We start from the raw sequence: 25,000 nt of genomic DNA on the forward strand, positions 1-25,000 counted from the left end.
TTGACATTAATAAAAAATGACATAGTGATGTAGTAGTCTACTGGTTAAGTGAAGGGGTTAATAATTACACATTTCCAGGTTCGAGTCCTGCGAGTCCAGACATTGGGGTTCAGCTTATATAAGAAATATGTTCATTTCCCATGATCCCTATCAAGCTTTCAGTGTCCAAAATGAACGATAGTACTTCACTTGGAAGAAATTGACAATTAAGAATAATCCTTCAATTGAGGGAGAGACTTGGTTGGAAGGATTAGGACCTCTCATTGGTCTGGTGATATGAATGTTGCCTGGGGATTGCGACCCCATGAGAGAATTAAGAACTCTCTGTGGCCTGGGGATTAGAACCCCATGAGAGGATTAAGACCGCTCCGTGGACTGGGGATTAGAACCCTATGAGAGGATTAAGACCTTTCTGTGGCCTGGAGATTAGAACCCCATGAGAGGATTAGGATCTCTCAGCATGCTGGATGTGGCCTGGGGAGTACTTCATCCCCAACCCTTGTACCCCACATATTTTTGTTTTGTCGTTTCATGGGCTGGGAACATTAATTTGTTTTCATGAAACTCTCAATCTGATCAACCAGTTGGTTGGGATTTCTTGAGTTTTACTGTCAAAGTGGTTGATCCGAATTTTTTCAAACAGCATCATACTAGGTTGACATAGCTTGGAAGGAGGAAGGGGTGGCGTAGCGACCTTTATCTTAATTTTTATCCCTGTAAAGTTGGGCGCAATTGCAAGCTCAGTTCAGCTTCAAAGTCTAGACTGCCCAGGCCCACGAATGGCCGCGTCAAACCAAAATAGGTTTTGAAAAGTGTGCTAATGAGAAGTGCGATATCGGGCCAGTTATTTAAACAAAGTCTAACTTAGGCCGCGGCTTAAGACAATCAGTGGACCTCCAAATCTTTCTATAAGCGGTATATTTCAAGTAGATAAATTGCTGTCTAATCTGAAATGCAAACCTTCTTGTTACCATCAGCAGCAGACAATATTTAGATATGATTGTTGGCAATATTGAAAATGGCTCAGAACGTGGTTTTGTTAAACATTGTCTAAACCATGTTTTAATAATCGACCCAATCTCTTCAACTTAAACAGTACCACCTAAACCATTCTAAATGTTATCCTGTTGAAAAGTTTAGAACAACACACTACTATCTTACCTCACTAATTGTGTTTCTCTCAATCCCAACAAGAAAAATAAAGTGACTGGCAGCAAGGCAAGCTACGAGGTGGCAGTGGATTTTTATTTTTACCTCCGTTCTTTTGCTGAAAAAGATATAGCTTTTTTAAAACGGATTATGTAAAATAACAATAAGAAGCACGATCATCGTAAGCCAAATTTTGATGAATTATTGCGATAATAGAGAAGCAAGGATATCAACAAAGACTACTTACTGTAAATTAATGACATGATTAGAAAAATATGGGTTCTCGTCCCATGCTGAAAGGATGGCCGAGGAAAAAAAAAAAGAGGCTTCAAACTTAACTCTTGCTAAGAATTCCTAGGCAAAGCGCAAAACTGGTGCTGAATTTACTGTTATTTATATACTGTGCAGAAGATAACGTAAACAAGTGTGGTCAATGTGTCAAGTGGTTCTATCTATAAATAATGATGATTTATTTTTAACGCTTTAAAGACCACTGATGTTCTTAATGACTTCAGATTATGCGATAATATCTTTAGCATATATCAAATTCATTGTCTGGCGATAGCTACGGGTATCATGAATCGGCTTCAAATTTGAGTTACAATAATAGAAGGTTGCATGTAAAAGTTGAGAAGGCAGAGTAACTGAGCAGGCAAGTCTATATAAAAGTGATTTTTATACACTTTTAAATTACATTGTTCTTAATAAGAATTGGGAATTATTGTACTACAGCTGCTGCAATGCGTTACCGCGTGATCTACCACTCTACTTACGTCAATAGAATGAAGGCTAACAGGCAGATTATTTCGGCAGCCAATGACAATGAACATCCAAGGTACGTCATCCACTTAAGAACTTTCCGGTGAATGCCTTTGACCTGTAAGGTAAAAAAGAAAAAAAACAATTTGTGCTTTTAGAGACCAAATCACTATTGGACAAATTATATATTTGTTCTTGTTTTAGTTGTGTCTAAATTCACATCATTAATCATGCATAAATATTACAATTTCCTCGATTGTGATTGGTTTAAAAAAACTCCTATTTTCCACTAATTCACTTGCCAAGTTGTTATTGGACAGTTAAATAACCCAATCACATTTAAAGTTATAGTTTAAATCAACCAATCACAACCTTGGTTTCAATCACCATAGAAACAGAGTACAGACTTCTAAATTGGGGGCTGCTTTCTTTCTTTCTTTCTTTCTTTCAGTCAGAGCGACATTTAACAATTTACGCCTCCTTTGTCAGTCTTTTCATGCAAATTTTTCCTTTCTTTCATAACTTTAGCTCTTCTTCTTTTCTCGTAAATTTTAATTTTTATGATTCATTGGTAAGAGGACTCCCAGTCGTCCAATTCGGTTTGCATTTATACTCGTGATAAACAAATTGCTGCTGCGCGGTCGTCCGATTTTGTTATCACTTGTGGACAGATCGTATTGGACTCCACCCAGTCCTATCACCATTACTTATAATATGACCCTATATCTGAAAGCAGAATGAAATGTTGCTCGACGAGCCCGGCCATTTTTCTTTTTGTGTGAAGAGATGTGTCCAGAAATGTAAGCAATGAGATACTTGCCGAATCTAATAAGCGTCACGAAGTGTCCCATTTCTCTTTTCCCCAACTTCAACATCACTCGTGTCTCGGAATACCGTGGGAAAATTAACGTTACAAAGTGTCCCCCAAGTAAGGATAAACTGCTGCATTTGCCCCGACGTAAAAATAACGCTAACCTTTACCGTAACCTTTACGGCTCTGTTTTGTTGTTTTTATAAAATAAAGTAGGGAAGATTTATCCATAATTTTTGGGTGTTTTTAATAAAACAAATATAATTCCACTCGCGCTTGTTGGATATGAGGTGATACTATACCCAAATCATATCCAACGCGCGTTCGTGGAGTAATTTTTAAGTATTTCTGGACAAAAGTGCGTATTTCGCTGCCTCATTACGGATTTGTCCATTAGATCGTCAGCATCCATTCTTTTAGGTCAAGGTAGTTAATTGATTTTTAGTTCAACGTACCGCAGACTTTTGGTCTAGTCGCAAAAGAAGAGCAAAATTTGTGAGATGTCCGCATTGACACGTAACCTGTGACGCATTGATTGATCGCAGTATGCATCCGCTTGTTGACCAAGCACCATTGGTTCTTCCACTGTAAAATTAATGGAAATCTTTCTCAGCAAATACGTTAATGAATTATAACTACATGAGATTATGTTCATTTCAGCGAGTAAGAAAGATTTTGAAATTTTAAAACTTACTTAGCACTAAAATTCCAAAATCCACAGTTGAAATTGTCCTTCTTAGAGGATTCCTAAAAAAAGTATGAAAAGAACTTAGAAGAAATAAAATCAAGTCATGCACATTCAAGTTTCTGATATAAATATTCTTCGTTGCGTTAATGATGTTTAGAACTGTCGTTGCCATTAAATGTACTTTTTAATGAGCACTCCAAAATTCCAAGAGGAGGCTCTATGAATATCTGGTATCTAATCTATCAGCTAAACCAGAAATGTGGTTCCGTTGTAAATAACCCTATCCACATATCTTCCCTATCCAGGAAGACTGGCTTGACATAAAGCAATACAAATTCAACGCAAGAAACGCATGGACCCCACTGTTCACGCAAATGACACTTCTTGCGTTGACACCTGGAAGGGTTTTTTAGGCTTGCAACTGATCAGTGAAAACTCAGACATAATTTAATTGAACTTACTATAATCGCTTTGTCGCAAAGCCCCTGTTTATTTACGCACCGGCCAGTTCAGCAAAAAAAAAAAAAAGAAACAAAACAAAAAACAAACAAACAAAAACATATTAATAATAGTTCTAGTTGCGTTGGTAAAAGAAAAGATTCGTCGGTTACTTACAAAAGAAAAAGGTCTCAAAGTTAGCAACACGGGATTGTCTTTGGCGATCAATCCTTCAGGTTTCACTGTTATTGAGAGGATTCTGCTGTCCACCTTTATTGACCTAAACAACGAAAATGGTAGCGTGAATGGATAAACAAATGTATTTTAGGTACTGGTTTGACAGTTACTGCCAACCAGTCACGTAAAAAGACAAGTCAGTCAATCAGTCTGTCAGTGTATATGAGCCAGTCAACCAATTTTTGAAGCAGTAGTATAGAGCGTTTTCATTCACGTGACCAGCAGCCATATTGGATTACTGAAACAAAAGAAAGTATTTGCATAAAAATAGAGTTTAATTCCCGGAGGAGTAGTTTGGTACACCATCATGGCCGCCATTTCTTTGTCTTGGAACACCAACATGGCCGCCGTGACGTCATGTGAAAACGCTCCATTGTTAAAGACGCAGTAAATTCTTAAAGAGCAAACGGAATTTGAACTAAAATCCGCCGCATTCAATTCAAGTCCGAAACCCTCCACGCTCCACCAGAACCCCCTAAAATGAGCCAATGCAAACTCTATGGCCGTCTAACAAGAGCGATATGCTGTCTTTGGGTAAAACATCTCGGCGTCACACAGTCAAATAGAGTCATTAGTAGCTCATGATCAGTGCCGATCTTAAAGTGCACCTGTGGCCTAAAAATCGATTGAAATTTTCCTTTGGATTTCAAAACTATGATAACTAAAGACTAAGCGACCAAAGTTTTAAGCCTTGTTTTGAAAAAGACACCTGTTTATTTTAACTAGTACTGGAATTTCCTATTTAATGGACCACCATTACCAACTTGCAATGCGTGTAAAAGCCGCAGAATTAATATGCAGCACGGGAGTTTTGGGCTTTCAGACTTTTAAACTTGCGTTTTGCACATATAATTAAGCGGCATTCACACGCTGAATTTTAAGCTAGTGAGCCTTTGATGTCGTTTTCCTTAGATCCAATTCTCTGAAATTCCAATCGGTCAGTTTCGAACGCGAGTAATGGCGGACCGTGAAATCCAAAACTTACACTTAAAGTAAACGGCCTTTGGATAAAATGTTGAGCAAACACACTTTCAAAATCTTTCAAAATCTGAAGAAAAAAAGCAAGTGAATTTTTTTATCACAGGGGCACTTTAAACAGATGTTACAAGCGGCGGTACATTTCAGTTCCATTGAATGTCAAGGATATCGATTATGCATACGCAGGACAGAAATTATTTAGTAAGGCAAGGGCTCTAAGCTATCGTCCGTTAAATGAAATTCTGCCGAAGCCGAAAACCCAGCAATACAATTTACGTCGCATGGTTTGCCTCCGCCCAAAGATTAACACTGAACATTTCAAGAACACAAAAAAATTTGCAAATAGACTCATTTTTGAACACAACCATCATCATAATTCAATTTTAGCCATAAGTATATTATTGTAATTTCATTACACAGTTCTTGTTTATATAACATGGGATGTCTTTTTTTATCTTATGGTTTATTAAAGACATCGTCATCATCTTTTTTTAAGCATCCAGCTAGAGCAGGGATTACCCGTAGCTACAAAAATAATAAATTTAAAAATATTTTTACAATTTTTAGAGCTGCTAGCTCTAAAACTAAAAAGTGTAATAATCTTCGGACTTGCCAAAGTTGTCCAAAAACCTCCAGACTTTCTAAAAATCTTTTCAGCGTCAAAAATCTTTTAAAAATCCTGATTAATTTTTGACAAAACATCTGTAAAACAATGCTTTTTATTGCTTCATTTAAGGAACTTGATGCACTTTGCTATTTAGGTCCACGAAAGGGACTTCATGACCTCATGGCTCATGCACAGCAGTTTCACCATTCAATTATGTGTCCAAGAATTCTGTTGCAGTTAGTTTCCAGAAAAAAACATGGCGGAGGCGTGCCCGGTGCATGGATAACTAGTTATTAAGAGACCGTGATAAGGCGGCACGTTTTGAACTGTGAGGATCTTTAATTTCGATATCTTGTGTTAACATAATTTTGAGATTTTTAGAACTTTTTTTGAGATTATCCGGATAGATTTGTAGGCCATTTTTTGGCGTTATTGTAGCTTAGCCTAGAATGGATATAGAGTGTGCAGAATTCAAACCACAACTGAAACTCAGATTTTTCCGAGTTTCCTTAGGTTAATATCAAATAATCACTATGACTAACATTTGAAAACCTCTAGAGAGCAGGGCAGTCACCGATGCAGACATGTTTCGGAAGAAACCGTTCTGCCTTCTCCAGTGTTAGTGGTGCAAATCTGAATGAAAGATCTGGTAAGTGTTAATGAGTGCAAGTAGAACACAGAAAAGTGTATAACGTGTGCAAATTACAGAAATACGCTTAAGTTTAAATGTTTTTTATTCATTGATCCAGGGTTTTCCCACCCGATGTGTAAGGCTTCTTTTATGTTGAAACTATTATAGTAAATTACTTGCCCAGAATTCAAAATTAAACAACCATCACGAGACATCAAAGATTCTTACCCTCTAGAGATATTTCCTTCAGGCGTGGCCTTAACAGGAAGTAATCTGTGTGCATTTTTGTAAGACACAAAGGAGACTTGATACGTCTGATATCCTGTATACAAAAAAGTATTGTGTGACACAAAACTTTGTAAGGAATACAAACTTACTGTTTGATTGGTGAAGGAAGTCCTAAAGGACATGTTGTGCCTTGTATATTGACCAACGAACCTATTTTATTGTTTTTAAAAATGTTAAAAATGCGGTATCCCAGAATCTCTTCTTTAAATATCCTGTATCAGGTCAAGTGTTCCCCCAAATATCCCGTATCCCTATAATTTTTACCTAAATATCCCGTATTCCGATAAACTCTAATAGGGCCTCAGAAGCGCAACTGCCCGGCCCGGCTAATGGAGCCATAGGAAACGATTTTTCACTCCGTCTTAATATATATTGAAAAGAAAAACATTTGGAACTTTTTTCGCGACTGACACTTCTAATAATCACTTTGATTAAAAAATGCAAGACATGCACTCGTTTCGTTAAATAGACAATGCATGATATTTGCTGCATGAAACAAAAATGGAAAATGCTCCCACTCAAATTGATTTTCAAGTGATTTTTCCTCGGAAGAGGTGAAAAGGAAATACGAAATACCATTTAACAGTGGTTCAGGAATTGTAGCACTATCTACGATGTCACTCCATGAACTGCTATTGTTTTGTGAAACATTTTGCAAAGCGCTTCCTTGATCTGAGTTTAACTTCAAAGGAAAGGCACTTCTCTGAAGACATGACTTGGCAATTAGCTCTGTAATAAAACAGACTTTCATTTACCAAAAGCAAACAAACAACGATAATTACTAATCAGTAACTGTTACACAATCGCAATCGCAGTATCTCAATCGCGATTAAAATTTAGGATTACATCAAGATGTCAGTCGATTACGAACACGATCACGAAAGATCAGGATCACGATTGCAATCATCAAGATCACGATCGCAGTCATATCAGACCAGTCTTTATGTTTATTGGAGTGCGTCAGAAGCTATTTTCCGGTATACAAAATAACTTCATCTATACCACACGAGTTTTGCACCAAAACTAGGCTCAAATCCACGTGGAGAATGAGACATTTAACTGACGAATCCGGAGCGAAATCCTTAAGTAACATTCGAGTATCACTTTTACACACGTCAGATAGATCACAACAATGCCTTACCAATATTGACGAAGGAAAATGCTCTTTCATTTTCACCGTCGCATTCGAGGTACTTTGCAAATGCTACACCGAAGTCTTCGACAACCTTCCACAAACGAGTCAGAGTCGAGGAATTCTAAAAAAAAAAAAAAAAAAAAAATCATTGAAACATTAATGTTTAATTGGTTTATAAATTGGTAAACATTCATATAACTACACGTTGACAATATTTAAAGTAAAATTAAAGGTGTAAAAATATTGGAAAAAACTCACGGAAAGTGAACTTGTCCATGCTGGGATATTGTTTTCGTTTAACAATGAGCTTGAGAGTTCCAGGAAATCCTAAAACAAGATTGATCAGACACGTTACAGCTGTTCTTAAAGCCCACTGCACACTACAGCTATCAGCTTAGCAAAGTAAGAAAGTTCCCCCAGTGTGCGGTGGAGTTTTGAGCGCTGATGTTCAAGCCTGCCATAGGCGCCGAATATTCAACATGTTGAAAGGAGCGTGTGAATGCGGCCTAATTAGTATGCAGAACACGAAATTGACAATCTGAAAGCGGTGCTACATAATAATTAAGCCGCATTCACACGCTTCACTTTTAAGCTAGTGAGGGAAATGACGTCACTTTCTCCTCGATCCAGGGGGCTGTTTCTCGAAAGTCCCGAAACTTTACGGGCAATTTTCGGGTGTCACAATTCCCTTTGTAACTCAAGAACGGAGGGCATTTAATTCGTCAAACTTCACAGTTATCTTTGTTTTTGTTACTTTGAAAACATGTTAAAAGATCGGCTTTCCAAAACAAGCAGTTGGCAATTTCACAGATGGCTTTTCGGGATTTTCGAGAAACGGGCCTCAGCTCGCTGAAAGCTTATTGGACGGAACCGCGCCAACTACCTAATGGCGGGCCGTTTAATATTAGAAAAAGGTAAAGTTAAAATAAACAAAATTTGGTTTTATCAACGGAGTTGATATAATGTAAATTGACCACCGTATAGAGATTCTAAAAGCTGACGTTTCGAACGTTAGCCTTTCGTCAGAGCGAATCGTCTGGATTCGCTCTGAAGAACGGCTAAAGCTCGAAACGTCAGCTTTTAGGGCTGGTCTTTCATTTACCGGATCCGTAATAATTAATGTTCATAAAACAAAAGAACAAAGCGAACGTAACAATACCTAATTAGCAAGGCCTTATCGGAATAATTATGCCACATAATTGCTTTCTTTTTCTTTCATTTTTCTGCAATTTGATTGGTTAGCTTAAACAAGTGAGATCTGATTGGTTTTTTGTTTTCAATCGTTATTCTTTTCTCATTGGCTGGGGAAAAGAGCAAAAAGTAGTGTGATTCGTGAATAAATCGCACTGCTGAGAGCCAATCAGATTGCAAGGTTCACCTGTGATTTCTAAATGGATGTAATAAAGAAATTCATTTGTTCAATAATCACAGCAGACACAGATCAAATAAGTCAATCATAACGCGTCGTTCCAAACTAAAACTCGTTTTTCCAAATTAATTTCAGCATAAAAAGTGCCTTGTAAGGATTTTTATTAACTCGTTGCATAACTTTGGAAACCTCACCAGTTTGCTGCTCTCACTCTCGTTCGTTTTTCCAATTGCAAGTTTTGCAGCTAGTGAATGAAAATCCATACGTTGCACTTTAATAAAGTAATATGACTAGTTTATCCAGCGATAGCGCCGTCGAACAGTTACAGTATTTGAACAACTGGGACTGGGACCTCCCGGTCATTTATAACTCTCTCCAGGGACTACGTAACAACGAATTTACGTGATCTTGACTGGCTATTCACGTTGATGATGAAGTTCGAGGGATTCGGAAAAAATATTCGAACTGGAACTTGATCATGAGGGGAAAGAACGTCCAGGCTATTGCTAAGTGATAAATTAACAAGGTTGATGGCTTGCATACTTGCCTGAGCAATCTGGTCTCTGATATGCTGACTTGCATTTCCAAGTATGTCTTCCGCTGGTACGTCCTCAAGAATATTTACAATTTCAAGAATTTCACGAGAAGGCAAAGGTGTACTCGACTTCTCTTTCATCTTGGTCAAGGTTTCCAGAACTTCTGTGTCGATAGAGTTAGTGATTGCTTCATCTTCTGAAGTTGCACTCGTATTTTCTGGCTTCTTGGTAGTGTTTTGGATGGCATTTGAAGTGTTCCAATTTTCACTCGTTTTATTTGACCAACGTTCCAATCCATCCAGTGCCATTGGACTCAAGTCTGCCATCTCGGGCTCTGTGGTGTTTGAATTCGTGCTCGTTTTGTTTCGATCATCTGTAATCTAAAAGAGATTTCAGCCTTTGCAGTGCTGTATATAACAAACACATTATTGTTAAGACAAAACGATCCCAGTAGCTCGTTATGAAGGTCCTAAACCAATATAGCTCGCATTTTCATCAATTTACATTAATATATTTCATTTGCATACATTGTTTTGATATTTTTGTCTTTGTTTGATAGCAACTTTATTCTGATTGGCGTTTCTAACAGTGCGTGCAGTGTCGAAGAATTTGTGGAGTTTTATAAATACGCGTAAAGGTTGACTCATAGGGCTTGTAAAGGAGGGGTAAGCTCCTACTCATGGGCTTTTGGCGCAAATGGAATAAATGTTCTATTAAATTGCCATTAAATTCTGAACGCTTGGATACTTTAAAATGAAAGGCAATCAATTTCCGGCTTGACAACACTTGACGCAATAAGTTTCCCGGGCAAATAAGGTCATGCGCTATAAGAGCTGATAGAGATTGAGTGAACCTAGAGATTGAATGAACCCAGATTGAATGAACCAATCAGAAAGCTAGAAACACAATATCCAAGATCGAAAATTCGGTAAGGTTCTTTTTACAAAAAATGGAACAATTAATATTAATACCTTTCTGATCGACTGAACGACTTACCATTTGACAACTTTCTGTCCTGTAGTTATTTGAGCCTTGAAAAAAAAAACAACAAAACAAACTGAAAGCCTTCAGGCAAATGATTGATTGATCGGTTGATTATCAAATGTACTGAATGATTGATTGACGAATAGATGGATGGAGAATATATAGTGGATAAATGAATGGGTGGATCGGTAGGTGAGTGGATGGATTGATTAGTTGCAGCAATCTCGTTTCCAGAGCCTCCTAAACCCTTGTCCAGCGGAACGGGCGCAGAAGGCTCTGGGCTCTGGAATAATTCAAAACCGAAACCAGAAAACGCTGGTTCCGGTTGAATAACTGCGAGTGCGTGGAAGGTCTTCTGACCATGCGTGGACAGTCAAACCGCTTTTGGAAACCACTCTGTATAGCAGCCATGCCCTAAGGCTTTGAGTCTTTTGAAGGCGTTTAAAATTCCTTCTGCCTTTGACTTCTGTCCAAGTTAATGTAACCGGCTGCTTTCTATACCCATACAACATTTGCGGGGTTTAATGGTTTCTGGCGCATAAAACTTCGCAAACATTTTTTTTGCGAAACTAGCATCAAGCAAAATCAGACAGGAAGTGAAACCGAAGAGCAGAGTCTCTCTTTCCTGACTGCTGATCAAGGAAACGATTACTCTGGGGACGAGATGCTCGAAAAGGGTTTAAGCTGCATGTGCGCAGGCGCGAAAGCCACACACTGCAGGAATGAAAAAAATTTGACGGCTTAAGTCGCGAAAATCGGGAATAAATTTTATTTAAATGCGTGAATATAAAGTTAGCTCGGTTACCTTCACCGATTCTTTTAATACAAGTAAAGTTCGTTTCTTTTGCATTTTAGGAGAAAATTGAAAACAAAAAATAATAAGTGGAATTTTGCCACTTCCAAAAGCGTTTTCGTAATTAATTCAGGTTCTGCAATATAGTTTCCCCTCGTATTAGGCATTGTGCAGAAGAATTTAATGAGGATTTATTTCTAAATTTGGGGAAAATTAGTAGATAATCGAATTGATTTATTAAAGGGACACGGTCGACCATGAAACATTGCAGGCGGGCGCTTTCTTCGGCGCCATTTTCTGTAACACAGAAAATAGTAATCTGCGATAGGTAAAGCTCCATCGCGTTCCATCGACCCTAAAATTTTGATCTGTTGGTCGTAATATTTGTGAATAGTTTCTATAATGTTAACTTTGATTCGTGTATAGAGCGATTTTCAATCGGGTGTCGTAAAACCAAAATCAAAGTAATTACTTTGGCCAATCAAAATTAAACTCGAAGTTATTCCTCGTAGCCGACGCAAAGCGCGGGAAAATGTGCACGCGCGAACCACGATTGGTTTTGATTACACTTCTGATTGGTTGAAAAAAATTGCGCAAGAACTTTGAACCAATCACCGAGTGAAGTAATCATAAACCAAAGCAATTCGCTAATTACTTTCGACACTCAATTGAAAGCCGGTCTAGGGATCGTTATTTTGTTGTTACTGCCGTTTAAAGTGCTGGATTAAGCGGTCTAAAAGATGTCGCCGTCTAAGGGCAGAAGGTCGACATATTGCTTGGCTCGTGTCTTCGACGTTTAATTTATGGAATGAACGAAAATGAGTGTCAGGATTTGGAAAAGGCCTGATTCAAGGTCGAAAGAGGACAGGAACGAAGGAAAGAAAACTGGTAGGGTTCATCTCTCATTAGCCAAATACAATGTAAGTGTTATTAATTTGAATGTGTTATTAAAATGAAGATATTTCTGTTGTTTTAATGATGTACACAAAAAGCGAAGTAACCTTTGTGCAGAAATGTAGTGGATGTTACGCAGAGGAGAAAAAATTTTGTCTTGCTTCTAATAATAAAAAACAATGTTCTTGAAAATCTCATATAGGAGGTAAAAAAAGATCTGTTTTTGCTTCATTTGCACTCTTCTTTATTTGCTGTATTTGCTAGTAGGTTCTAGTTTATCAGGGTACCCATTCTCAGTAACCAGCTGTTTGGCATAGTCAAGGACTATAGCCCGACCTGTGCAAAGGACATCTAACAGAAGACGGTCCCTTCCATCGTTGCTCGATGAATCAATAAACGCCTCACAAGATATAAAAAGCTCATGAATACGCACGTGGACATTTACATAATTATGAACACGAGTACAACAAACAACCTGGTGTTTTTCAAATTATTTAGGCTTATCGCAATAGCTTCCTAGTTGTTTTTCCACGGCTCTGAAGTGCTGTCACGTACACAACTTTTAGAGCGTCTTATATAGACCGGCATCTCTAAATGCAGATCCTCGATATTTTCCATTTTTCCGGCAGCATGTATTCTTGAAGTGGAAAAGACACAAATTTTCATTCTTTCGTATCCCGAAGCGAATCGCTAATAAAAATTTCATTACAAATTTCAGCTTAACTGCTGAATACCCCGCCACTTATGAACTATTGTACATGTATTCTGACACGCAAAAGCACGTGATTCATCGGTACAAATCATTCTGCTTGGAAGAAGACGAGACGGTCCTACTTCTTCGCTATCAGCACTCTTTGGGCAAGCTATAGGCGAGCCATACCGATTTCGAGGTCTTTCTTCGTCTAAATCAGTATCATTACAAGTGACATCGAAGGAACTTTCCTCTATTTTGACTTTCTCCTGTGAATCTATGTGTTGTACGCGACGCCGCGATTGCCCCGATATTAACAAAAAGAAAAGCGTGCAATGACCGTTGGCCGTGACCGTGTCCCTGTGACGTTGTCCAAAAATCGACTTGTTCCGTTACCATGGCAAAACTTTGAAAGAAAAAAAAAACACTTGATAATGCTATTTTTGACGGACAACTACAGAATTTCAGGTCCCAGGAGTCTCGATCTGCGATCATGAGAATGCGGCCAATCAGTTTACGGTATAGTATCTTTTTTTGAACGTCTGCGGACTAACTGAGAGGCGTTGTGGTTGTCATGCCCAATCTGATTGGCCATTATATGGCGGGACCTGTATGCTAAATATGAATAATACCGTAAAACGATAGACCAATGACAAATAGGGTTATTATCTACTGAAAACTATCAAAATCTTGCCCATCTGACAGGATCGACATGATTGTGGCAATCTTTTTTCCACTGGAATCCCATTGTTAACTGTGTAACCTTCCGTGCTTCCCATAAACTAGCAGATGCTGTAGATTGGTGTTAACGGAATGCATCCGTTTTGGGACATTAATTCTGAAGTGTACTTACAGCTGTTCAAAACCCGCCTCAGCTCCTGACCCTTATTGAAGTAGCATGAGCTGCTTTTATTTGCGTCGTAACTCTTTAAGTCTGGTGTCAAGGCAGACTCACTGTAACACCGCCATCGCTTCAAGCGTGAAGTTTTACTTCTGTCTAATAGGGCTTTGAGGTCACCATAGCATTCCTCTGTCGGGGTCTTTGTTTGAGATTGACGTGTTCTGTTACACCAAAGATCCATTCTTCTTTGTGAGTCATTGCACGCTGTTTGTGGACAGAATGCAAATTATCGGCCGCAGTATTACATCTAACATGGAGCAACAATTCAAGAGGCTTTTATTTAATTTGTTGTCAACAGTCATTTTCTCTCCAGAATTTTTTTAGAAGTCTTTTAGTGTAAAAATTAGTGTAAAAGCGGGCAGCGTCGTCATGATAATAACAGGTAAAAGATAAAAGGCTATGGCTTACAAGCAATGTTTCCGCTTATCTCAAAATGAAGACAGGTTCCATTTCTCCAGTTGACAGGGACGATGTGAATGTCCTTTGCCGTGAGTTGAATATTGTGCACCACGATGCCACTGCCATTTCTAACCCCGTCAAAAGTCTGAGTGTGAAGGAGAACAAATTACCTGAATTAATTAGAGTGTAAATTCAAAGTGGTTGATTCTTCATTGTCAATCATAGGTTTCTTTTATGTCCCTGTAGTACTTACTGATAGACCGCTGAAGCCGGTGAGAACTATGTAAGTCGGAAAGTAAGGTAGGTAAGCGCTTTCCGAGCCAATGACCCACCACGCCGGAGCTTATCCTCGGTTTCCATAGTATGAAGCGACAAGGAGTATTTCTGCTCCCAGGGGGATGGGATGGGATGCTAGTCCATCGCAGGATTACCCCCAGCACTAAATTTGCCGGTACCCATTTATACACCTGGGTGGAGAGATGCACCGTGGGAGTAAAGTGTCTTGCTCAAGAACACAACACAATGTCCCCAGCCAGGAACCGAACCTAGGTCACTCGCTTCGGAATCGAGCACGCTAACCATGACGCCACCGTGAGAACTATGTAAGTCAGGAAGTATACGATCAAAAGGGCTTGTTGAGTTTATTGTTTTTTGTTTCTGCTGCAATATAGCCTGCTCGCAGGCTGTAGATGTAGTTGTTGACGGGAAACTCGTATCAGATGCAATATTGGAAGAGCAAAGGATAGGTCTGGGCCGTGTGACTCTCCCCACTGGTCCCAAATCTTCAGATTTTCACCCGCAATCTGGCGACCAGAATACAAATTACCGCCTGTAAACAGGCTAGCTACCATATGGTAACAGTCCTACCCCCATGTACTTTTAAAGCCCTCATTTTACGGAAACTTAAAATAACTGACATAATAACATCCAATAACTTGGGACGCAGGGGTTACGATGTGACTGTTATTTCGGCACGGCATGCCATGAAGATGAGCTCGAGACCCTTTAACACGATGGTCAAATTCCATGTCACGAATGGTTCCCTTGATATCCGCGGCAATTCTCTTATTACCGATGCAATGTCCTTTTTATCATACCCCTAACTCTCAATCCACGTTCAATCCCGGTAAAACCTACCTATCTAATGACAATCTTGCGAAATCTCTAAAATAATAATTAATCAATTTATGAGCAAAAGGTGAGATGTTCCGACCTCGCATATCCTTCCTACGTCTTATGGCCAAGCTACTTTCCCCTTAGCCGGGCACGCGTTGGCCCGAACAAGACAAAAATTGCAATTGCAATGTCATGCAATGTGAAGATTGTAGAAGATTGCAGAAGATTGTATTGACAAAACCGTCATGATCCCGGTTCCCAATTTGAGCAACGTTTTTTCCACATTGGTCTGAGTACACAAGTAGGAAAACAAGATACTGCTTGCTCATAAGACCAGTCATAAAGATTATAGGAATATTCCTAACAGCCTTCCTCCGCTATCGCGGGTTAAGAAAAGAATAATCATTTATGTAAGATTACTTGTACCTTCTCTCGGCCCATCTCCCGGTAATACTCAGAATACTGATCATGAAACCATGGCCAAGTCCATGTTTTTGTCGGATATCGAATTCTGAATGTTGTCACTGAAGGTCTAAAATAGGAAGTATTTGTCCATGCAGATACTGAGCAAATATCATAGAAATCTTTGAGACTAATCTCTAGATATCTATGCACGGATGAGGAGCTTGAACACAGCCTTGTGTGATTCTGGGATGTTCTTTCTCCGTTTGTTGACGATACAAGGGTTATCGCTCGATTTACACCTTTCGAGCTGGTTTGCCCAAGCTGAATAGAATCGCACGCAAAAAGACCTGTTTACATGAAAGACAAGTTTTGTCAGTATTGACAAATTCTACCCTGCATGGCATTTTTCATTCCAGCGCGAGAAAGAAAGGAAACCTCTCGTTCCCAGAGATGAGATCCTTATGCAAGCGCCACGGATCGAGAGCCCTCTCGACCCCTGGCGCTGGCTAAAAGGATCGCAGCTCTGAGAACGAGAATGTGCACGGATATCCTCCATGTTTTGTCACGCATGCGCGACGTGTCGTTAATACAACGACAATTCGACCCTTCCGCCATTGGGCAGGTGTTAAAATTCAAACTGGTTAGAGCGGGTTTTACACCGGGTAAGAGTTTAATTATTCGTCTAAATTTCTGAACGACATCGAGAGGATCCGTGCAGTGGTTTTTTTCCCTTCTCATGAGTGTCTTTAAGGCGGGAAACTTCTGCCATGCAGGGTAAATTTATCAGAAAGCGCGAGAAAAGAAAAAAAAGGACATGCATTTTTGGCCTGCCACTATTTTTAAACATAAAAAATCATTGATCTACCTTTTTGCTGTCCCATTGCTTCATGGTGGCAACATGATCCATTGCCCTGGTGAAAACAAACCGTGAAAGTTGTAGATCTTTATGTTCAAGCGAAACAGTGTTGGAATGGACGTCATGATCATAGCTTACCTGAAATCCTGAGAACGACGCAATAATCAAAAAGTATCTGATGGAAAACATCCTTATTGACTACTCAAAGACCACAGTCGAGAACAGAAACAACTAAAAAATAAAATGGATAAGAAATCCTATTATATTTCAGCCAATTTCGAAGCTCCGTAGCTCTTAAATTTACCGCAAAGGTTTGGTTGTTTCAATGCACAGTGGATCTGCAAAGGGAGCACATTTTTCACTTATTAATCGAAATACGACATGCCTCGTTCAAACATTACAGTTCCGATTTGTGCACTCAGGCACTCCATCTAGCCATGTGCTTATTGGTGATTGTGCTATTGTTGTGAATTAAAAAATTGAACAATCACCGCACAATCATTTGCTCGTGCCAGGTGCAAAAATCGATGTCAATTTTGGGTAACGTTAAGGTTTTATAAGCGGCCGGCGCAGTGCTGAAGTAGTCATGAGGCGAGGAAGCTGGGAAATTTACTGAACTGTCATTCGGTTATCAAAAGGGTGCATACAGACAACACTTCCTCAACAAACCAAGACAAATGTAGTTTTCCATTAATTAAGAAAAATATATGACGGCCAGCGAAAAGCACTTTAGTGACGAGGCACTTTTCACACGTGAAATTTGACATGTTCGTGTTTATGCGATGGATTAATGTGATCCTAAGAAATGAAGACGAGAACTCCTGACGCCAGCCCAAAAATGAGAGATTTCCGATCACCTTTTCGTGGAAAGACAAACAGCGGCAAATGGGGCGAATGGCAGGTTGTTGTTCAGTGCTCAATGAAAGCATTAAAAGTTCTCTTATTCTACCTTTTGTCTTTTTTTCTCTCTGAAAAGGTGCTGGGAAGTTGCATCCAACTGGTAAGACATTAACCAAAATCAAACCAATCTATTTATTTTGTGGGTTAATTAGGTGTGATCGGTATGTAAATTATCTTCATAATTCAATGAAATGTCAGCCCGACAGGTATTGAGAATGAAGATAATTATCAACATAACAGGTGTGATCTTGACATAACAACGTACCAAATTCTCATGACTACCCAACAAAGAAATCTATGGTACTATTTAGGAGAATGAACGTTTTGATCTTCGGAATGAAAGGGTTAAACCTTTGCCGCTTGCATTAAAGGCTGCGCTAAATCTTTCTAATGGTTCTGTACTCCCTGTTCCTGCGTAAAACATTTTGGGTTCATTGTTCATTCCTAGCTTTTGTCGTCATCCACAAGGCCATTCCCTTTTTTTTTCTCCGTTTCGCGTCGTCCGACCGACCCAAATTTTGGGCATTTTCCAAAAAAAAAAAAAAAAGTTAACGACGTTTTTAAGCCATTTTTATGTCGCACAGGAGTTTCAGTGGTTGATCCTTATTCCCACGCTGTCTTAATTTTGCCACAACATCCGCCAACGTTTCCGCCATATAGATTTTGGGTTCACGTCTTGTTGATTTCCTGGCTCCACAGCTATGATGCTGGGGTACCAGGTCTACGATTCCGAGAATGCTTATGATTTTTTTTTTCAATCCGACCGACCGACCCAATATCAGGAAACGCATTCGACGGTAAACAAAAAAAAAAAAAAAAAAAAAAAAATTCGAAACTTGGTTTGCGATTTAAATTAAATGACATCCAAGGGATTTTAATTGTACTACTTATTGGGGAAAGAATTAAGCACATCACGATGATTTTTGTCTTATCTCGCTTACTATCAATGCCGTCTCTCTCTATCCTTTTTTTTGCAGTGAATAGCAGGAATGGACAGTTGTCGCTCGCGAAACAAATGGTAATAACGGAAAATCATTAAAATTAAATTAGCGATGTCGTTAGTTGCTGGGCTGAATTTCGTTGAAACTGGCTTATATATGTTTTTGAGCAAATCGAGTCAAATCAATACGGAATTCATAAATTAATTTTCACCCGCATACTGCCTGGCGGGTTGAAAATCTTCATCTGCAATTGAACACGTGCCCTGAATGTCGTATTATAAATGATCACACTTAGCATGTACCAAACCGCTGAGAATAATTTTTTTTAAGTAAAGCAGCCGTGCTGGACTCAGTGTCCTGGAATAGTTTTCATGAGGAATTCGTGTCAAATAGTACTCGCTCTAATATCGGAATTCCGTTTTAGTTCCAGAACTTTGTAGAGGTTTCGACAATATACAGCCTTTATATATAAGAATTGTCAAAATTGAAAATGTCTTGAACGCGTTTTAATTTAATTAACGAAAGATGTCACTCTGACCCAAAAAGGAGAATCAAATTTTTGAGAAAATTATGCATGCATCTTTCTGTACATTTTTTCTTTTCAATTTACGGAGAATTCGTAATTAAAGAGACAGATCTATGGAAAACTCGATAAGCTTTGTCACACAGCTTAAGCTCAACCATATTTCATTATTTTAAATAGAGAAATGCTTGGACCTTTTTATTAACTTCAGCTGTTCAGTTTCTCCGGATTTCGAAACAACAAAATTATTTGACATCGTAATTCTTATAGTGGCACTTCGTTTTGCGCCGTTTGGCCCATTTACAAAACGGTAAATTTCATCGACAGAACATCCGATAGTGCATATCCGTGAGCATAAAAAAAGAAAAAACACCAGTGTCCGCTGGTTACGTCAGTAAATAAGTTCTATGATGACTCGTTGCGGCGAGAGTATTGACCGTATTCATAAATTGCATCCAAGAAATTATTCTTTTGTCTTTGTGCCAATCATCCTCACTAGCCTCACTTTGGAGCAAAGATTATTTTAAATTTTGATTGGTGCTAACGAGGCTAGTGAGGATGATGAGAACAAAGACAAAAGAATAATTACTTAGCCGCCATTTATAAATACGGTCTATAAAATGAGTTCTTTTTGGAAACTAACGCATACAGGGATAAATTCTGAATCAGTTTCCTTGAAGCTGACAGCTTGCTTAGCGGCCGGGTCCTCCGACTTAATCTTTAGTTTTCACAAGCCTGAGACAAGATTCATTACAGAGATTTTACAGCTTGCTCAAATTGAGGCTATGAAAATTTCCATCACTTGTGATTAATTAATTAACGACTTTTAATTCAGAGCCAAATTACCTTCCAAAATCGATAACATTTAGGTCGTGATTTGAAGCAAATATATATGAACTTGCCAACGGAAAGTTTATTTGCAACGTGCAAATGAAATTAATTCTAATTACAATTGAAGCTCAGCACTTAGTATTTCTGTAGTTTCTACATTTATTCGATAGCATTAACCATGAAATGGCCTTATTCAAGCTATTATAAGCGGTGATCTGTAAAGGCGCGGCCTCCTTAAAAACACACTTTTTGCAGTTTGAATGGGGAACGTCTTTGAAAACACGACTTGATTAATTAAAACATGTCACTCAGCAAAAAATCTGAAGACAACAGGTGCAACAGATTCTAAAGCGGCATGAGATTGTACAAACTAACACAATAACTGAAAATGTTATTTGCCAAATTTGTACATTACGTTGTGGATTGGCCGTTGGCGAGGAAAAATTGAATGCTCGAGCTAGCCACCCTTGCGTTGGTCGAAGCGCCCCAGGTGGGAAGTAGACAAGGGAAAAAAAAACCTTGCAAATTTAACTTCAAAGAATGTGAAGTAGACTTGTTAGTTATTGCAATGCCGTCTAAAATTATGGCAGTTACTCGTTAAATTTCCGTAAATATTTACTTTACGTCTGCGCATGCGCTGAGAAGTTGGCTTGCACATGGTCATTACATTAGTCATGTTGGACTAAAGCATTAAAGTCTCTTGGTACTCATCGGTTCTTTTACTTAAATAAGGCGACCACTAATATGTATCTATCTTTATATCAAGCTTTATATATATATTTTGTGTGAGCATAGTTAATAGAGGGGAATGGTTATGAAACCCGACAGATTTCTTTGTTATAGGTTTTTGTTCTCGTTTTTACCCTTGACCGTGCACAAAACACAATAGTTGTTTACTCCATACTGCGGAACTAACCAATAGAAGCGTGTTGGTTACGTAATTCATGCATAGTGTATGAGTGCAAAACAAAAGATTGTGCACGGTCGTGGACTTTCCAACCTAAATCTTGGCTGCTTTGTTTGCTCTTTTGATGTTCGCCGAGCTTCCAAACCATTCCCCTCTATTAACTATGGTGTGAGTGGGTTTAAACCCCCCATAATCCTTGGTCGCCTTCTCATCCATTTCATCATTGGGAAAAAAAGTTACTTGTAGCAGCTGGGGCAATTATGTTGAGTTTCATTTCAGAACAGACTGGTAATTGCGATATTTTTATTTTGCCTCATAGCAAAGTGAAACTGAAAAAAATTAATTGTCAGGTGAAAAGTTTGGGCTCTTTGACCAATTGAATGTGGGGTTACAGTGTCACTGCCTAGAAAACTGCGCCATATCACATAATCTCCATAACTAACTTACAGTTTTGAAGAGCTCTCCGGTGAAATGTCTGAAATGAGCAAAAGAATTGCTATTCCTCAGTCAACTGGTAGGAGTATTTTTTCAACATTTTTGTAGCAAGTACACGGTGCGATACAAGAATCAATCCTGATCGAAATGTAAACTCAAAGCAAACCGGACAAATTACAACTGAAATAACACTCTCGGTACGTGCAAAAATTTCCCATTTGCAACTGATTTTATCTGAAAGCGTCACTTAAGCTTTTATCTAGACACAGAAAACATGAATTTGCATCTCTAATGTGCATCAAATCCGGTATTGTTTATTTTTAAGGCAACAATTCCCGCCATTTTAATGATTAAGACAAAACTAATGGTGGCCAAATGTCCTTAGAAAAAGTGATAAACATTTCTTTATCATTTATGCAACACTGCGTACGATACAACGAACAAATTTTCTATAGCCTTTTTCTTTTCAAACTTGCTTGTGTTTTGTCTAAGCGTTACCGAGTTGGAAAAAATGGACTAGACTGAAGACACGTGACAAGGAAAAAGAAAAAAGACATTTCAGGTCAAATATGTTAATACAGTCGATAGTCTTGTGATAAGAGATTGACTAAATTAAAATGATAGAAAAATAACAACAAGCAGCAGGTATAAGGAAACATTTATTGCTTGAAACAGGAGATCGTGCTCCTCATGCAAGTCTTTCTTGACGGTGCACCCTCTAAGCGGACCATTTCCAACAATGGACCTTAATTTACATTAATAAAAAAAAAAAAAACATGACTGATAAAAGAAATTGTTTGGGCGTAGGGTATATATTTTATTTCCTTTTATGGCAGCGCTTCATGTAAACAGAGCCGGTCGCATAATGGTATATAATGAATCAATGTATATAAAGCTCTCTTATCTTCCTCCCTCCAAAAAATTAATTTTGTCAGTTCAGGACGCAATTTATTCAATGTATGCCACATCGGCGTTTTCAGAGATCCGTCACATGCAAAATTGGAGATGTCTTTTTTATGAGACGATGGAGTTTGATTTTTTGTGTATTTTTGTTCTGATAAGAATTTAGGTCATCGTGGTTATAAACGTTTATCAAGCATCAACGAAAGAAAAGCCTGCAAAGTCCAGGCTTTATAACTGGATTCAGATGAACAAATTACCCTTGCGAGTACGGGTGCAGCCCTGCCAAAATTTTATCGGGAAACTCAGTGTGAGCTGGCCCTTTCGCCCTTTCTGTCGTATTTAGCCGCATCGGGGAAGTAGATATTGGACAGTCACTGCATATGGATGACACATTTGAAAAGCGGAAAGAAGCATTATGCTAAGGCTTTGTTTTCGTTATTGTATCATGATTATCGTTCAAAACAGTCAGTGATGATCTAAAACTCAAAATTCTTCTTTGCGCAGTTCAAGTGTCTGGATTTCACTGGACACGTTTTTTTAAAAGAATGTCTAATTTTGGGGTCGAGGCTGAACTTCTTATTTTTTGCGATTTAATTTGAACCTGAAATCGTTGAACTTCTCAACATGTTCTTCAAGCTCTATATTCGACTCAACAAGTTTGAACGTTCTTTAAAGAAATGTCCTCATAAAAACAAAACCAAAAAAAAAAACAACAAAACAAAACCTGAAGAGTGAATACAGTCATTTTATATGTTGGTTTGTATGCACGCTGGGAATAACTGTCACATTAGTTGAGGCTTCATCGATCCATCCGTGTAAAACAAAATCGTTTGATTATCCCCAGTCTGTATCAAGTTGTATATGAGTTTTCCCGGTTGCAGACTATCGCTGCTCTCGATGTCGGGGTTGTTGTTTGACTCGGAAAGCTGAATAATGTATTTTGTTAATTATCAGATAAGATCGCTTTTGCGCCTCAAGGTGTCAACGAAGTAAATACAGGAGAAAAATGAAGTTTTAAACACGAGGAAAGTAACAACGGAATCACGTGTTTAAAAACTTAATAAGAATGGAAACGGATACATTTTCTGTGCGTGATGAGAAATTGTTCGTGAAATCGGAATTAGCTCCATCAACAGCAATAAAGTTTCGAAAATTCATGATGTCCTCGGTCACTTCTCGCTACTGCTGTTTCACGTCCTTAGGGAGCAGCAAATAAACGTACCAAAAGGCAAAATGCACACAAAGAGATTTCGGAGCTGAGGGAAAGGCCAAGGGCGCAATCCTTTTTATCTTCACAATTGAATTGGTGCGGACTGTGGAAGAAAGTTAAGACCAAATGAGAGTTAAACAAATCGATAGGAATCCCTCGTAGGACCAAAAGACTAACCAATGACGTGCAACATGCGTCCTACACATTCCTCTAGTCACCACGACAACAGTGATGACACCAAAGGCTTGTTCCAGTTTTCAAAATCTATTTCCTATTTTACTTGGATAGAGTTTTCATTTAGAAAGATACCAAATTAAGTTATTTTTAGCGCATCGCGAGATCCCTGCGTTTCCTAAAAAAAACCGATTTGTTAATTTTATATTTGCGTGAACATGCAAATAGCTTGAGACCCCCGGCACCGTGAAGCATGACATGCCAGTCCTGGTTTAACTTTGAACGCACTGAAGCGTGATTGCAGAGCGTAGAAAACCCAATGAATGCTTCACCAGCGTCCATAGACATCATGGAACAGCTGCAAGTTTTAGTTTCTGTGATAGAGAGTTTGCTTTTTAACACTAACATTGGAGAAAATATTTAGAATAGAAAATTGGCAAGCCACATACGTGGGTCAGAGGCCATGAAGGTAATGCATAATTTACACAGCACTTTGCTGTTACTGAACAGACAACGATTTCCGTTGTATCTCATTTTAAGTACACTCTTAAGAGATAGGAATCCTTTCAGTTTTGACGTCAGGAACCGATATTTGTCGAAAATATTGTTATTCAGTCTCTAGGCAGTCAGCCGCGAAAGATGCTTCACTTGTACGAAATAAGTAAGTTGATTCAGGTTTCTACTGGCGGAATCACTTATATTTTTCACGAACTCCCACGTTTGTCAACTTGATTATCTTCTGTGAATTTTACGCGACAACACAACTGACAAACTGAAATCGTTGATGGTGATTTCGGCTTTTTCTTTCACTTTCGATCGACTAAGAACTTAATTTGCATAATAACTAAAAATTCAATATGACGTGGACTCGGGGAATGGACGCGGACTCGCGGAAGAAGAAAACTACGGAATCGAAATTTATCCAACTAAAATTCTGGTTTCCAGCAAATCCATAGCTGTTCATTCCCAATCAGGGATTGGGTCGAATTTAACTTGGTAATCACGGTCATTACTTCCAAAACTAATTCCGTTACGAACTTTCTTTTAAATTAAAGGGTGATTTAAAACCACAAAGAAAAACAGCTCGTGTGTTTTTCAGTTCTCCATTTGGGGGACTGGAAGAGGAACGAGAAGAACTCACCAAGAAGTATTGGCCGCAATTGTCATCCATATGTAAGAAGAACGGGTACGAGTTTGTACCGGTGGATATGAGATGGGGAATTACCTCCGAGATGTCATCTAACGCTGCCACAATTGAAATTTGCCTCCGAGAAATGGATAGGTCGGATATGATCGTGGGTTTCTTCGGTCAGGTAAGACAATTCATATAGTATTGTTTGTGATAACTACAAAATGGAACTACGTATTATTATCATCTACTATTCCTCTCTTACACCATTTTACCACAATTGGTTAAGAACGCGCAAAATATGGGACGGAACAGGAGTTTTTCAATAAAAGAAATTGTTTTCAACAGGATGCAAAACCTGAGAATTTAGCTTGTCATCGCC

The 25,000-nt window shown here is 38.6% G+C and overlaps 2 protein-coding genes across 3 annotated transcripts in view; one reads left to right on the forward strand and one right to left on the reverse strand.

Annotated features, from left to right (window-relative positions):
• The window catches only part of LOC138008360 (adhesion G protein-coupled receptor L4-like), a 32,229-nt gene extending 10,872 nt beyond the window's left edge, over positions 1–21,357 (reverse strand). Inside the window, exons 1-17 of the mRNA XM_068855671.1 lie at positions 21,215–21,357; positions 16,804–16,896; positions 16,675–16,720; positions 15,831–16,156; positions 14,298–14,433; positions 13,842–14,093; positions 10,623–10,657; positions 9,638–10,006; positions 7,980–8,048; positions 7,728–7,842; positions 7,163–7,315; positions 6,527–6,620; positions 4,023–4,125; positions 3,414–3,466; positions 3,175–3,304; positions 1,923–2,026; positions 1,162–1,267 (exon numbers count right to left, since the gene is read on the reverse strand). Coding sequence (XP_068711772.1) covers positions 1,162–1,267; positions 1,923–2,026; positions 3,175–3,304; positions 3,414–3,466; positions 4,023–4,125; positions 6,527–6,620; positions 7,163–7,315; positions 7,728–7,842; positions 7,980–8,048; positions 9,638–10,006; positions 10,623–10,657; positions 13,842–14,093; positions 14,298–14,433; positions 15,831–16,156; positions 16,675–16,720; positions 16,804–16,854 — 2,142 coding nt within the window. The 5' untranslated portion in view covers positions 16,855–16,896; positions 21,215–21,357. The remainder of the gene's footprint in view (positions 1–1,161; positions 1,268–1,922; positions 2,027–3,174; positions 3,305–3,413; positions 3,467–4,022; positions 4,126–6,526; positions 6,621–7,162; positions 7,316–7,727; positions 7,843–7,979; positions 8,049–9,637; positions 10,007–10,622; positions 10,658–13,841; positions 14,094–14,297; positions 14,434–15,830; positions 16,157–16,674; positions 16,721–16,803; positions 16,897–21,214) is intronic.
• A 2,390-nt stretch (positions 21,358–23,747) lies between these two features.
• LOC138008361 (TPR repeat-containing protein DDB_G0287407-like) overlaps positions 23,748–25,000 on the forward strand; it is a 39,692-nt gene continuing 38,439 nt past the window's right edge. The window contains exons 1-2 of one of the 2 annotated variants that reach the window (XM_068855672.1): positions 23,748–23,958; positions 24,545–24,802. In XM_068855672.1, the coding sequence (XP_068711773.1) occupies positions 23,953–23,958; positions 24,545–24,802 (264 nt within the window). In that variant the 5' untranslated portion in view covers positions 23,748–23,952. The remainder of the gene's footprint in view (positions 23,959–24,544; positions 24,803–25,000) is intronic. The other variant, XM_068855673.1, reaches the window with a different exon arrangement.

The sequence above is a fragment of the Montipora foliosa genome, chromosome 6 (assembly GCF_036669935.1).
Source record: "Montipora foliosa isolate CH-2021 chromosome 6, ASM3666993v2, whole genome shotgun sequence".
Taxonomy (NCBI): domain Eukaryota; kingdom Metazoa; phylum Cnidaria; class Anthozoa; order Scleractinia; family Acroporidae; genus Montipora; species Montipora foliosa.